The 14,530-nt window shown below is 53.8% G+C and overlaps 1 protein-coding gene across 9 annotated transcripts in view; it reads left to right on the top strand.

Annotated features, from left to right (window-relative positions):
* Positions 1-112: 112 nt before the first annotated feature.
* PPFIA4 (PTPRF interacting protein alpha 4) overlaps positions 113-14,530 on the top strand; it is a 52,927-nt gene continuing 38,509 nt past the window's right edge. For 7 of the 9 annotated variants that reach the window (XR_009210918.1, XR_004245016.2, XR_004245015.2 and 4 more), the window contains exons 1-2: positions 118-269; positions 12,683-13,315. Coding sequence is in view for 4 of the 9 variants with exons in the window: in XM_058430946.1 (XP_058286929.1) it covers positions 13,082-13,315 (234 nt within the window). In the remaining 5 variants the exon portion in view is untranslated. Of the gene's footprint in view, positions 270-9,979; positions 10,319-12,682; positions 13,316-14,530 lie in introns of those variants that run through there. The other 2 variants (XM_032136565.2, XR_004245014.2) reach the window with 2 other exon arrangements.

Below are 14,530 nucleotides of genomic sequence, written 5' to 3'. Positions count from 1 at the left end.
GCGCTCTCGTCACGTGCCCGGACCGGAGGCGCTTGGGGGCGGGAGGCGTGGCCTCGGTCGTGGCAGCCCAGCCCCGCCTAGGGGGCGGAGCCGGGGGGGGGCTGTCCGCGGAGGAAGGGGGCGGGGCCTCGCGGCCGGGCGCTTGGGCGGCGGAGGCTGCAGCTACCTCGGCGCCGGCTGGGCTCTAGGACGTGTCGGGCTGCTCCGGTCGGGGGCGGCTCCCTGCTGCCTCCGAGCCTAGCCGCCTGGCCTTCGGCATTTGCAGGCAGGTGAGCGCCCAGAGCCTGGACTGGGGTAGGATGCGTCTTTTCCCCATCTCCAGCTCTCCTCGACAGTTTGGGGAGGGGTCTCGTCTATCGCACCTCGGGAAACAGCCCTTTTTGACTCCGTATGTGCTGTCTCCGGCAGGCGTCGGTACTGCCCCCCGCCCCGCCGCCCCTCGCCGGCCTTTGCGGTGCCCTGTGCCCTTGGGGGTGAGGATGGGGGCGATGCCCGATCTGCGGGGAGGGCGTGGAGTGCGCCCTCTGCTCTATCGGCTTCGGGGGAGGGGGCCGAGTTGGCGAGTCTCCCGGTGGGAACGAAGCAGACTGCACTCCCATTTCCCCTGCAGGAGAGTCAGAAAAAGCGCCTCTCGGCTTCGGGGCCAACCCCACTCCTTTGGGGACACGATTCTGAGGGGCTGAGGTCTTCGCTCTTCGCGGGGGTCTTAATCCTTCCCGCGTTCCTCATAGCACCCCTGTTCCTGTCGCTAGCTCTCCATTCCTCGAACTGCCAGCCTCAGTCTGTGCCAGAGATGCCCCCATCTCCGCAGTGCCAGGGCGGTGGGGTGGAAGGAGCGGCCAACCCGAGGCCTGGTGGGGGTGGGGACAGGGGTGGGCGCAACAGGAAAAGAGGGCTGGAATAGAGATGCCTGAACTGGGAGGGTGGGAGTGGGGCGCTGACTTACGTCCACGCAGTAGGGATGTTTTCCAGCGCAGATTTTGAGGTTTTGATGGTGGGTGGGAAGAGAGAGGTCGGGCTGGAGGACTTGGAGACACGGTGTAGGTGGTTTTCTTTGAGAAGGAGGAGGGATCCAGGACAAGGTGCCACTAGGAGCTGATGTCGCCTTTGAGGAGAGGTGTGCTGGTAGTTTCCATCAGAGGAGCAGGAGAGTTGGGGCCGTTCTATGTGGAGAGCAAGTGGTTAAGGAGGCTGTGCTTAGCAGGGAGATCCCTTCCTGGTGTGAGCTTAAGGGTCCCCTCCAGGAGCCAGGTTTCAGGGATTTCCCATAGTCCTTTCCAGAGTTCTTGGATCTGGTACGTAGTACTTTGTTCAACATCCAGCAAACATTTATTGGACACCTACTATCTGCCAGATACTATGCTCGGTGCTAGGTCTTCTGAAGGCAATTTACAGCCATGGAGCAGCTGAAAGGTACACATAGTAGGCACACATAGTAGGTATTCTGTTAACACCTCCCTCACCCCCCACCCCCATTCTGTTACATTGCTGTTGGATTAGAAAAAGAAAAGAACTGTGTCCACGTGCTTTCAAACAGCTGTATAAACTAGACTTCAACCTACACACCCCCTACCACTATTAACTGGCCAGGTAGTCCCAGGGAAGCTGTCTTAAGCAAAAGGGCAGCTTGAATGATTTCCCTTGGTTATTTTCTCAGATTTTGTCCTGAGGCTTGAGGAGGCTTCCTGGGGTAAATGGTATCTCAAAGTAAGGAGATAATGAATGACAAAATGGTTATTGGGGGCCAAGAATGTCCTAGACACTCTGTAGTGGGAGACGCCATCTCTGGAAGATGGAATAGTGTGGGAGAGGAGGGTGTGGAAGGGAATTCGCATCCAGTGGGGTTGGGGTTTGTGCTGCCGAGCATGTCGTGATGTCAGAACCGTGCAGTGCACGAGGTCTGGCTGCTGGGCTGTAAACCAGGGCTGGAGGGGCAGGGCATGGCAGGCAGCCAGGCTCCTGGGTCTCATCTCTGAGTTGATTGCTGAAATCTTAGAGTTGGAAACAGTTGTCAGGGATGGCTTGTAGGTCCTCACGGAGCCTCCGAGGATGGCAGAGCTAGAGCTAGGCAAGAGAATGAGTAGTCAAGCTGTGGTGGTGATGAGGTGGGGATGAAGGCTCAGCAGGGCCAGGGAGCTGGGTGCTAAGGGGGTTTTAAGATATGGGCAGCTAGCCGAGGCCTTCGAATGCCAAGGACATTCTCCCCTGGGCTTTAGGCCCTCCTGTGTTGGCTCCATAGGTGAGTTGCTGTAGAAACAAGATGTGGCAATTGAGTGGTATGGAGGGGGTGTGTGTGCGTGCAAGCATGTGTGTGAGTGTGTGTGAGTGTGCGTGCAAGCATGTGTGTGAGTGTGTGCGCTTGTGCATGTGTTGGAGAGGAGAAGTGGTGAGGAGCAGGGAGGACTGAGGGAGTGAAAGCTGCCTCAAAGTCTGGGTCCCACGTAGGGAATTGAGAAATGGAGGGGAGGGAGTGGGGTCAGAGGGAGGGACAAGTGTGTATTGCAGCCACATGAAGTCACCATCTGTCCCCCTCTGGCCCGCTAGCTCACGGACCTATAATTAGCTCTGGAGGGCATACGGTGCTGGCTCACAGGAGCATGGCACTTCGGGTGGCCAGCAGAGTGGAGGATTCAGAGGGAACATGGTCCTTGATGTACTGTGGAAGGGGCTGCTTCTAGGGGACCCTCTGTATTTGCTGTACTGGGAGAGGCCTGAGGCAACTGACAGTGTCACGGGGACAGGGCTGCTGGGGAAAACAGCAGTAGGGGAAGGAGCTCTAAGCGAGGATGGCAGGAGACTCCAGGGCTAGGCTGAGCCTGAGGCCTCCCCGCTTGTTGCCTGGCTGCTGGCCCACTGCACAAGAAGCACGATTGCTGCCCAGCTCATTGCTCTGCCTTCAGAGAGGCTTGGGTGCTGCAACCTCGGGGCCTCCTTGAGGTGTCTCCATCCCCCCAGGTGAAGTCAGCTCTAGCGTGGAGTAGCCACCTGCCTTTCACTTGGTGGTTGAGAGGCCTTGGCTGGGGATGCTTCGTTCTGAGAGAGCTGGAGGAGAAGCTGCCACCAGTTAATTCCGTTGGTCAAACTCCAAGTGGTGCTCAGCACTGACCCCCTGGCTGTGCCAGAGACTGAGTGTTTGGTCACATGCTTCTCTGTACTGCTCTCCAATGATTACATGTGTATCTATGTTCTCTCAAGTAGCCTGTGAACTTTCTGTTTTACATGTCTTTTGCTTTCATAACAGTATCAGATGCATGGAAATCACTCAGTAAGTGATCATTGGATTGAATTGAAGTGGTCTGTCTTCTGATCCCCTGAGTTCCATGAAGCAGGGCCTCCTTGCCACTGGAGATATTTAACCTGGAGCAGCGAAGCCTCTGGGGACCCAGGACACTGGTGTTACATCCCTTTGGGGGCATTAGATTCTGTGGGCAGTAGATGAAGTGAAAACTCCCCAGTCTCTCATAAAGCATGGCATATGGATTTATAACCCTGAACAGTAATATGAATGTATAGATATGGTATATATGTATTCTATATTATGTAAATAGACACTGTATGTACTACTGTAGAGTGATTTTACAAAGAGTGCATATGCACAATATGATTTTATAGTGAAGTGTCAGATGAAATAGCTGATTTGATTTTAGAGGCCTTTATTGCTTATTTCGCCCAGCGGTTAGGGTTGAATTCTCATAAGTTAGATATATACTTGATGTGCCTTCATGGCCACTGTCTTCAGATAGATAACTGTCATTTCTTTTTTTTTTTTTTTTGAGACGGAGTCTCGCTCTGTCGCCCAGGCTGGAGTGCAGTGGCGCAATCTCGGCTCATTGCAAGCTCCGCCTCCCGGGTTCCCGCCATTCTCCTGCCTCAGCCTCTCCGAGTAGCTGGAACTACAGGCGCCCGCCACCACGCCCGGCTAATTTTTTTGTATTTTTAGTAGAGACGGGGTTTCACCGTGGTCTCGATCTCCTGACCTTGTGATCCACCCGCCCACACAGGGTGGGAAGTGGCCTGTGTGACCTCCGAGAGCCCTTCTGAGTCCAGGTCTGAGGTGAGGCTGGATGGGAGAGGGCCTCGGCGGCTGCTTCAGAAGATGGCTCTCCTTCGGCCTAGAGGAGCGCTGCTGGGAGTGGAGGCCTGGGGAGTGGGGCCGGGCCTGGAGCTTTGCCTGAGCTATTCCGTGAGGAGTGGGCATTTTGGGGCATGCAGAGGGGTGACCCCAGCAATCTCATGGACACAGAGGCCTGGGCTTGGGAGATGGTGCAGTGCATCCCCGATGGGTGGGGGTAGGTAGAAAGATGGGGTGGCCCCAGTTCCATGACTTCAGCTCAAACTAGGCTAGTTGTGGAGTGCCCCAAATTTTTGGTCCTACTTTGGGGCAGAACACCTGGAGCAAGTGGAGCTTTCATTCTTTCAGTATCACCCCATCCCTCCCTCCTCTCTCGCTTATACCTTCTCACACAGGTTCGAGGCCACACGTGGACTTACGCTCTCTCATGAACAGCAATACACTTTCATGATCACACACGCATACTTGCACAAGCTCTCACAGCCCCCTTGTGCTCCTGGGAGCATGTATGATGTTATGAATCCCAGATGCTTGTGCATGTATGACCACACACATTTACTGTCATGGCTGTGTACCCACACGTGTGTTCTCATGACCACAATTACATGCAGTCATGAGCCCTGATGTACTTACGACCACACACATCTACACACTGTCATGAGCCTATATACCTACTTGCTGTCATGCCTGTGCTCTCAGGACACCATTCTTATGACCATACCTTTATACACAGACATACATACAACATACACTCTCTCTCTCTCTCTGTCCCTTTCTCCCTCTCTCTCCCTATTGCCCAGGCTGGAGTGCAGTGGCATGATCATGGCTCACTGCAGCCTCAACCTCCTGGGTTCAAGTGATCCGCCCACCTCAGCCTCCCGAGTAGCTGGGAATACAGGTGCATGCCACTATGCCCAGCTAGTTTTCATATTTTTAGTAGAGATGGGGTTTTGCCATGTTGCCCGGGCTGGTTTCTAAGTCCTGAGCTTAAGCAATCTCCCTGCCTTGGCCTTCCAAAGTGCTACTGCACCCAGGGCTTATGCCTGAGGTATGAACTACTACTGCACTGGCTTCTCTTCCTTTTTCATGGCCACACATATATACCATGCATTCTCATGATCACACACACACTCTGTTGCATGAGGACACATGACACCCCCCCATTCCCTTTTCTTTTTTTTTTTTTTTTGAGAAGGATCTCGCTCTGTCACCCAGGCTGGAGTGCAGTAGCGCAATCTCAGCTCACTGCAAGCTCCGCCTCCCGGGTTCACGCCATTCTCCTGCCTCAGCGCCCGCCACCACGCCCAGCTAATTTTTTTGTATTTTTTAGTAGAGACGGGGTTTCACCGTGGTCTCGATCTCCTGACCTCGTGATCCGCCCGCCTCGGCCTCCCAAAGTGCTGGGATTACAAGCGTGAGCCACCGCGCCTGGCCCCCCATTCCCTTTTCATACGGCCCCCCTACTTCTGTGACCACATACAAATGCACATTTTTTATGATGCCTACATTCCTCCCTGCAGTTCTGTACTCCGGACTTTTTACATCTGGTGCCTATTAGCACTCTGGACCCATCCTCTTCTCTGCTCTGCGATGGCTCCCTAATCTAATGGGTTGATCTACGAATGCGGTGATTTCGAGCATTTTTTTTTTTTTTTAACCACCAGAGGACCCTGTTTAATATTTGTCCCACATAGATCCCTAGTTTTGAAATATTTTTATTCTCCAAATTTGCTATGCTTATTACTTTGTTTCTTCTTCTGCAAACATTATTTGAGGACATTTATGTTGATTAATGGCTCTGATTAGCAGAAGATGTCTAGGGTTTTCTCTGGGAATGTACTTAATGATGTAAGTTCAGCAAAAGCTGTGTCTGTATTCGGTGGTGCAGACTCATATTTTGACTTGGTAACTATATGATCTCTATTAGACATTTGGAGTGTGGAAAATAGTTGGTTGGCTCCTGGTGTTACTTGTGTAGCGTTCCCAGGGTTGTCACTGTTGCACTGATGTACAGCCTTTCTGAGAGAACGTGTGTGTGTGTTTTTTTTTTTTTAGCAGGGGGCTTCTGTAGACATTATTTAAACTAGGGATTTTCTAACCTCTTCATGGACTTGGAATCCTTTTATACAATTGAAACCTTAATCAGATGTCCCATAAAATGGACAGATTTGGAGTTGATAGGATTAAAGTAAGAAAAGAGAATTTAGAGCCTTTTGAGTTTGTCATACCTCTTCACCCTCCTTTTGGCCTTGGACTGCCCCTAAAGGTACTTTGTTGTAAAGCCTAGTTTGAAAACACCAGTCTTAAGTTAAAGAGGTAGGTGTGATGTCTATAATTTTGGGTATTCCAGAAGAGGAACTATTTGCGGATGGGGGCTCAGAGGCTTGTAGTTCTCCCTTCCCTGCTGTTTTTTTTGTTGTTGTTGTTTTTGAAATAGGGGCTTGCTCTGTTACCCAGGCTGGAGTAAGCAGTGTGATCTTGGCTTACTGCAGCCTCCATCTCCTAGGCTTAAGTGATCCTCCCACTTCAGCCTCCTGAGTAACTGGAACTACAGATGCATGCCGCTGTGCCCAGCTAATTTTTTTTTTTTTTGTAGAGAGGATGTCTCACCATGTTGCCTAGGCTGGTCTTGAACTCCTGGGCTCAAGCAATTTCTCACCTCATCCTCCCAAAGTGCTGGGATTAGAGGCATGAGCTACCATGCCCGGCCTTCCCCATTAGTTTTGACATTAGTCCTCCTAGGGTGGCAATGGCAAGGGTGACCATATGGCCAGGTGAAACCTGTGTTCTGGTGTGATTGTTAACAGTGGTTTACCGTCTAAACCATGACCCTCTAAACCAAGAGGGTCATGGTTTGGACAGTAAGTTCTGTGCTCACTCAAGTGATAGGCCATGTCTTGGGAAGAGGTGGCCCGTGTCTAACTCCTGGGGAGCAGCTGGAGAGCTGGGCTTCACAGACTCAGGCCCAGGGGAGCCTGTCTGAACAGATGCTTCCTTCCATGTCCCCGAATGAGCTGGCATTAGGAGGCCGAGTGTATTCGGCAGCTGGTACTAACCTGTGCTTGGGCGGCATTTTATACTTCTCAGAACTGTTTCACGTCTGTTAACTCTTTGAGCCTCATGACAACCTGTGAGAGCACTGGAGCGTATTATGTGTTATAATGTTCATTTTCCAGAATTGGGAACCTGAAGCACAGAGGGGTAAAGTCTCACTGCTAGTCGTGTCAGGGGCCCAGAGAACTGGATGCTTTTGAAGGGATCTGTGGCTAGCAGTGGAAACTCTTAAGTAGGGCTTTTCCAAGAGTTTTTTCTCTGGGAATGGCTTCCTGTAGCCAGAATAGATTTTTAATTTTCTTATTGTAGTTCGGTGGGCCCAGCCTTGAGGTGCTTTGGGAGCCTAGGGTGCTGAGAGTTCATTAACACTTACCGAGCGTTGCTGGGTGCTGATCTCAGCACTTTGTGTAGGCTGACTCTAGATATCCTCCATCCCAGCTGTCTGAGATGGGTACTGTTATCATCCCCATTCACAAAGGATGAGGAATGGAAGCTCAGAGAGATTCAGGATCTTCCCAGGGTCACCTGCACGGTCAGTGGGCATGACAGCCTTCAGAATCATCAGCTGCTCTGGAGTCTGCCTTTCAAGACAGGAGCAGCCCCCATCTTGCTCTCAAGAAGGCTTAATTTTCAGACCAGGTGTGGTGGCTCACACCTGTAATACTAGCACTTTGGGAGGCCGAGGTGGGCAGACAGCTGAGGTCAGGAGTTCAAGACCACCCTGGCCAAAATGGTGAAATACCATCTCTACTAAAAATACAAAAAAAAAAAAAAAAAAAAAAAATAGCCAGATGTGGTGGCGGGCGCCTGTAATCCCAGCTACTCGGGAGGCTGAGGCAGAAGAATCACTGGAACCCAGGAGGTGGCCATGTCAGTCCTGTTTTGGAGTTCCCCTTCTTTGAAGTCAGTCAGGGATGGACTGCCCTGGAATGACCATCAGCACAGGTCTGTTCAGTTCCATGTGTGTTAGGGCCCTGTGTTAGAGTACTCAGAGATGGGTCTACAGATGAGATGATGTAAGAGAAGTCCCATGAAGAGCGGTATAACTAGAGGGCAATGCTGGGTCAGCGGAAGGGCAGATCTCACACACTGGAGGGATCAGAAGAGACTCCATGGAGGAACTGGTGTTTGAGATGAGCTTAGCAAGGTGATCTAAGCTCATGAGACCAACATGGAAAGGGAGATGAGAGGCAGGCCAGTGAGAAGCTGGACAAACAGGAGCTATAGGTGGGTCCTGGGGGCAGGCCTCAGTGAGCAGGGCTAGGGAAGGGCTAGGGAGCAGCAGGAGAGGAGGTAGGGCTGGATTTCTAGAGGAGAGGATGGGTGAGGGCCAGGCTTCTGGGGGTGCAAAGCTGGACAGGGAAGAAGGAGAAGCTTCTGGGCAGCCTGAGGCATGGGCAGCTGGGCTGCAGGCCCACGTCGGGGAGAATGTCTGAGAGCCCCAAGGATGAGGGCTCCGAAGAGTGTCTGTTTCTGCAGTGCCTATGGGAGTGGGGGGCAGTGGGGGGAACTCAGGGAAGCTGCCTACAACTTGGTGTGGAGCCAGCTAGGGGCTGGGAGCAGAGATTTGGGTGTGTGGAGGATGGGGCCTTCCAGTGGGGCCTTTCAGTCACCCCTGGCCTCATGACCATGTTGGCCGCTCTGCAGAGGCCTTCCCAGGCTGGAGGAGGAGAAGGACAAGGAAGGCCGAGGGGAGCTGTCCTCCGGCTGCCATCACCCTGATGAGGGTGGGGAAGGTTTCTTGGAGAAGACATGAAGTCTGAAGGAGTTGTCTTTACCCTCTCTCTTCTTCCTCCTTTTTCTACCCCTCTTTGGCATGAGACAGACAAATTGAATCCTGGTTCTTCATTTCACTAGCTGCGTAGACTTGGTTACATGACATTGCATCTCAGTTCTCACTTCTGTGAAATGGGAAGAAGAATTACATCTTCCTTGCAAATAATTATGAGGATTGAAATAAATCAATCCATACCACTTGGAGGTACAGTGCTGGGCACATGGTAAATGTGAGTGACTTATAGCAGCTCTGGCAACCATTATTTTTCTGGAAGACCCCCGCCCTCCCCATTTCTTCAGATCCTCCTCTGACCTCCAGCTGGGCGGGTGTCCGACCCTCCTCTTTTCCCTCGTGGATGCTACCTGGAGGCTCCCTTTTTGCCCAGCTGAATAGCCCCTCAGATGCTCCTAGCAGCCCTGCCCCGGGCTGTGGTCTCCGCAGGGGCTGGCAACCTTGCCTTTGTCCAGCTCTCTCCGTGGCCAGGCCTGCCATCTGGTAGGCAGGAGGGAGCCAGGCCTGTGTGTGGGGCCAGCCAGAGCAACAGACCCAAATGCCCATCCCTCCTGTGTGTTAGGAAAAGGTGGGGGTAACTTTTGGGATGCCAAAGAGGCCCCCAAGTTACCTCTTCTGTGTTTCTAAAGGCCCAAGGCCTACTTTTTGTCCAGTCCCCCACCCCCCACACACGCACACTCACACCCACTCACTCTTGAGCCCTCTTCTGCTGTTTCACAGCCTGCCCACACTCCTCCCCAGCAAAGCCCCTTGCAAATGCTTGCTTTGGGGACTGGCAGCTTTCGCCTCTGAATCAGGACCTGTGAGTGTTACTTAGAAATTGTGCGGGAGTTGAGGAGGCTTCTGTTAGGCTGAGATGATAATTGCGCTATTTAAAGACGGCCCTGGAGCCAGAAGGAGCCAGAAGGAGCCAGGTGCCCCACGTGGCTGTCCTGGGGCTCCCTTCTGCTCACTGTGCCTGTGCAGTGGACAGGACAGGGGCAGGAGGTCCTGGACAGTCATCTCAGGGGCATCTGCCTGGCAGTCCTCTCTGGGCTATCTTCAGACCAGCTCTACATGATGCCATTTGGCCAGGGGAAGTGGAGTTGCTCCCTGGCACCTGGTTTAGAGAGAGGCCAGGGAAGGGCTAGTGAGAAGAGAAGCAACCAAAGCCAGCTTCTCAGTTGCTAAAATGACCAGGAGGATTTGGGGAGGCCAAGTTGGACCAGATAGCCAGTACCTCACAGTGGGCAGCCTGAGGTCCTGTTCTTCCTTCCTGAGAACTTCTCCAGCCCCTTTCCTGTAAGAAGCTTTAAAAACTCCACCCACAGGCGGCCAACACTAAGGTAATTCACATTCCCATGCAATCACAGGGTGCTTTCTACTCTTCATTTGCTGCCCAGCCATGATCTCATCCCTCTAAGGTAGGCAAAACCAGGGTTGTGGGTTTTGTCTTGTAGCCAAGGCCTCAGTAGGTGATAACAAGCCTGAGGTCAGCCAGCTGGGCTGTGGCAGGACTGTACCCCAGTCTCCTGAGTCCCTGCTCTGGGCTTCTTCCTTTATGCTACGCTACGGGCTGCCTGGGGATCTGCTGGGCTGGGGCCATTCCTGGGATACCTAAGCTCCTTCCTGGCACACTACAGTCTTCTCCAAAGTTAGCCTCTGCCACGAGGGGCCCCTTCCCTAGCCTAGTCTTCTCTTTTGGCCTCTTGTGGCATCTTGGTGTGTGTGGAGGGGTGGGGGAAGATGGGTAGGTGGGCCTGGATGTGGATGAGCTTGGGGGGGTAGGCTGGGGCCATATGGCCTTTCAGCCTCAGGGCTGGGGCATTCAGGGTGGAGGGACCTGGGCATGGTGGGTGGGAGAATTGGAGGAATGGCTGTTACCAGCATCAGGGAGATGGCAGCTCTGGACAGACTGGGGCAGCAGCCCCTCCTCTCCACTCCCAGCTGCTCTGAGGAGCAGGAGGTGTGAGTAGGCTGCCCTGGAAGCAGCAGTGTTGGGGAAAGGAGGGGGCAGACCAAGCTTCTACTTTTTACTTCTGTAGCCTTCTGGGACCCTGCCCTCCACAGTGGCTGTCTGGCTTGGGGAAGGATCCCCTTGACCAGAGTTTGTGTCCAGTTTCTACGCATAGGAATGTGTATGTGGCCACATGCGTATCTGTTCTAGGTCTCTGTTTCTGCCTCGGGGCATGTGTGTGTGCATGCCCACGTGCCTGCTTGCACTACTGCACCCCTCTGGGAAGGGCTGCGAGTGTGAGCTCTGAATTTTCAAGCTGGTGCACTAACTTTCCTCGGATCTAGACCCCACGTTGCTCCCTAGTCTCCCTCTTCCTTTCCCCTGTTTCTGCCTAGAGCATCAGTACTCTGGGGAGGGGATCCAGGTAGGAGAGGCCTGGCCCTTCTCTGTTTCCCCTGCTGGGTTCAGTCCTGCCACAGGCCTGTGCAGTGTCTGACCTCTCACCTCACACTGGGTCCTGATGCTTCTTGTCCACCCTGACCCTCCTAGTCTGCCTGTTATTCTCACCCCGAGGGTGGACAGAAGGCTTTCCTTGTGTCTCCCACAAGATAAGAGAGAGGGGAAGGAGGGAAAACGTCATTTTTGGGCCACCTCCAGTGTGCCCGTCGCTGTGCTGGGGGCTTCACACCCCTTCTGTCCTGCAACTGGGGCCTCTGAAGCCAGTCCAGTCTGAAAAATGACTAAGGTGGTAGCTTTCTAATGTGGACAGGGAGGTTGGAATCTGATCGTAGGCAGAGAAATCCCCAGCTGCGTGCGGCCTTTTTCTCGTCACTTTCACATTACTTCATCACCGGCTTCCTTTGCTCTGACCATTGGGCTCCTGTGCCAGGCTAAACGTATCAGCAGAGCCAGGCTATGCACATGCTAACTGACCTCACTGGTGACTTCTGCAGTGTCAGCAATGGGTAATGACGCCGAGAGAGCAGATTCTCAGCCATGATAGGGGCCACACTGTAGCCCCACCCTAGGAGAGTGGCAACCTGCACCTCTACGTCACCCCTGGGTTCCTTTCCATCATTCGGTCCCTGCTCTGATGCAAAGGTAGGAGGCTGTGAACTCAGAATCCAAGCCTGCTGTCTGCCAGACCTGCGTGCTGTCCTCCTTGGCAGGTTTTGGAAGTGGGGAATGACTTGAGCCAGAGCCTCCTCCCTGAATTATGGGCAATGTAGCAGGTCAGGGCTCCCTGCCTGCCCCAGTACCCAGTCTGTGCCTCTCCAAACCCTTAGCCATGTTGTGCCAGTATCCAGGGCAGGAACTACTCTGCCCCTGTTTCCTATGACCCCAAGAGTCCAGCCTTTAGGACTCACAGCCACTCCCACTAAGAGTCCTTTCTACCCATCTGCATTTGCCTTGGTTGGCTTAAGTGATGGGGAAAATGTTGGGGGTGGCACAGAGACCCTATTTCCTCCCCTTCAACCCCCAGGTCTCAGGAGGACTCTGGGCATCCTGCTGGCTGCTCCCCTGCCGCTGACTGAATCATTTCTATATTTGGCCAGTGAGCCACGTGGGTAGGGGAACCACTGCCACTGCGGCTGCACTTCTGACAGCTGTGGGGAGCAGGGGGAGGCAGAGGCTGGGCAGTAGGCATGTGCATTCCTTGGGAGAACTAAGGAGGTGCCATCAGAGTGAGTAAGCCTGGAGAAGGGGCATGCGCCAGCATATCTCTCTCCTCCCCAACGTTCTAGTTCAGATCCTGTCTTCTCTGCTCCACCCCCTCCCCTGATGCCCTTCTCCACCCAGTTGGTACTCACAGCAGTCTCTTTTCCCACAGACACACTGCCCTCCAGAAACGATGGGTGTCGCTAGATCCAGCTGGGACTCTGCCAGCCTCCGGCGCTCAGTCTAAGAGAAGGGCCATCTTCCAGCCCTGCTGTCCCTGCCTGTCATGGCCACATTCGGCTGCTGTCTGCATGTCTGGGGACACAGGGCACCCAGCCCCAGCCCTGAGAAGTTAAGCCAGGCCTTCTGGCTCAGTTCCACAGGGGCACTCCAGACCCCAGGCCCCTTTCAGAGCAAAAGCAACTGATGCTATGGGAGAAGCCCCTGCCCACCTGTCCACTCGCCTGGCACTGCCCACTCTGAGACCCATGCACTGGGTTCCCCTGGAGGTGCCAACCCTGTGAGTCCCTCCCTGTCCCCCAACGCTGAGAAGGCCCTGCCCACCCCCACCATGTGTGAGGTGATGCCCACAATCAATGAGGGGGACCCCTTGGGTCCCCCCCATGGTGCCGATGCTGACGCCAACTTCGAGCAGCTGATGGTGAACATGCTGGATGAGCGGGAGAAGTTGCTGGAGTCTCTTCGGGAGAGTCAGGAGACCTTGGCGGCCACGCAGAGCCGGCTCCAGGATACCCTACATGAGCGGGACCAGCTCCAGCGCCACCTTAACTCCGCCCTCCCCCAGGTAAGGCCTGAAGGCCTTCGTCTCTTAACCCCTTTCCCTCCCCCTAGCCCTGCTAGATCCACTGGGCCCTCATCTCGTCTGCATCTATTTGCATATCAACAATTGGAATTCACCGAGCATTTACTCTCCTTCATCTCTCTACTTGAATTCTTTCCCTGTCACTCCCAAGCTCCTCAGTCTGGAAGGTGAAATGGATGGAATTTGATGTGGGTAGAAAAACGCAACCATAGGTGTCAGCTACAGTGAGCTCAGGCGGCCAGTAGGTGGCACCCTAGACTGGAAAGAAACCTCCTCCCTGCCTACTCCTCTCCAGTGCCCTATTCTTGGAGGTGGGTGGGGAATCACAGACAGTAGAGACGGGAGAAGTCTTAGAGATCATCTTGCCCAGCTCTGTTATTGCATAGATGAAAAAAGCAAGAGACGTCACATGGAAGATGATAGGCAGGGCTGAATCTAGCAGCCGGATGTCTTGACATCCTGTCTCGCACTCCTCAACAGCACAACCACCAGCTGTCCTGTAGTCCCATGTACTGTGTCCTTTCTGTGGACCAAGCACTTTGTAAGGATTCTCTCACTAAATTCTTGCAACCCTGAAGTTGGTGCTGTTACCACCATCATCCCATTGTACGAATCACGGAACTAAAGCTGGGGAGATGAGTAAGTTGCTCGTGGCCATCCAGGTAGTGTGTGGTGGAGGCGGGAACTGAGCCTGGGGCTAAGTGCCTGGAGAGGCCAGGTTTCTCACCACTGCACTGGCCTGGGAGCTCCCCGCTGATGCCTGCTTATCCCCCACTTGGTAGATATTCCAGGCATGGCACATGCTCTGGGGATGCAGGAGGGAGCAGGAGCCTGGATGATTTGGTTCTTGGGCTGTTTAGCTGTTGCTTGTCAAAGAAGCTGTGAACTCTGCCTGATAACCAGGCCCAGAGAGGGCTGGGGGTTGTGTGTCTGTGAGACCGTGCTCACAGTGACTGTGGGAACATCCTGCCCTCTCTGCCCCTCATATGAGCAGAGAGATGGGTATTGAAAGCCAGCTCTGGACACACGGCATAGCCTACCCTGACCTAGTGGGGGCACTGCTGGGGTTGGGAAGGCAGCCCTGAGGAGCCGAAGAGCTCAAGCCTCAGCTCCAGGCCCTTCCCGGTGTGTGGGGAAGAGAACCAGGGCTGGGCCTGGGTGGGTGAGTTTCCTACACAAAAGTGATGCTTGGTGGAC

This window comes from Hylobates moloch, unplaced genomic scaffold (genome assembly GCF_009828535.3).
Source record: "Hylobates moloch isolate HMO894 unplaced genomic scaffold, HMol_V3 SCAFFOLD_18, whole genome shotgun sequence".
Taxonomy (NCBI): domain Eukaryota; kingdom Metazoa; phylum Chordata; class Mammalia; order Primates; family Hylobatidae; genus Hylobates; species Hylobates moloch.
Note: the sequence above shows the minus strand (reverse complement) of the source record. Positions and strands in the feature narration are given on the sequence as shown.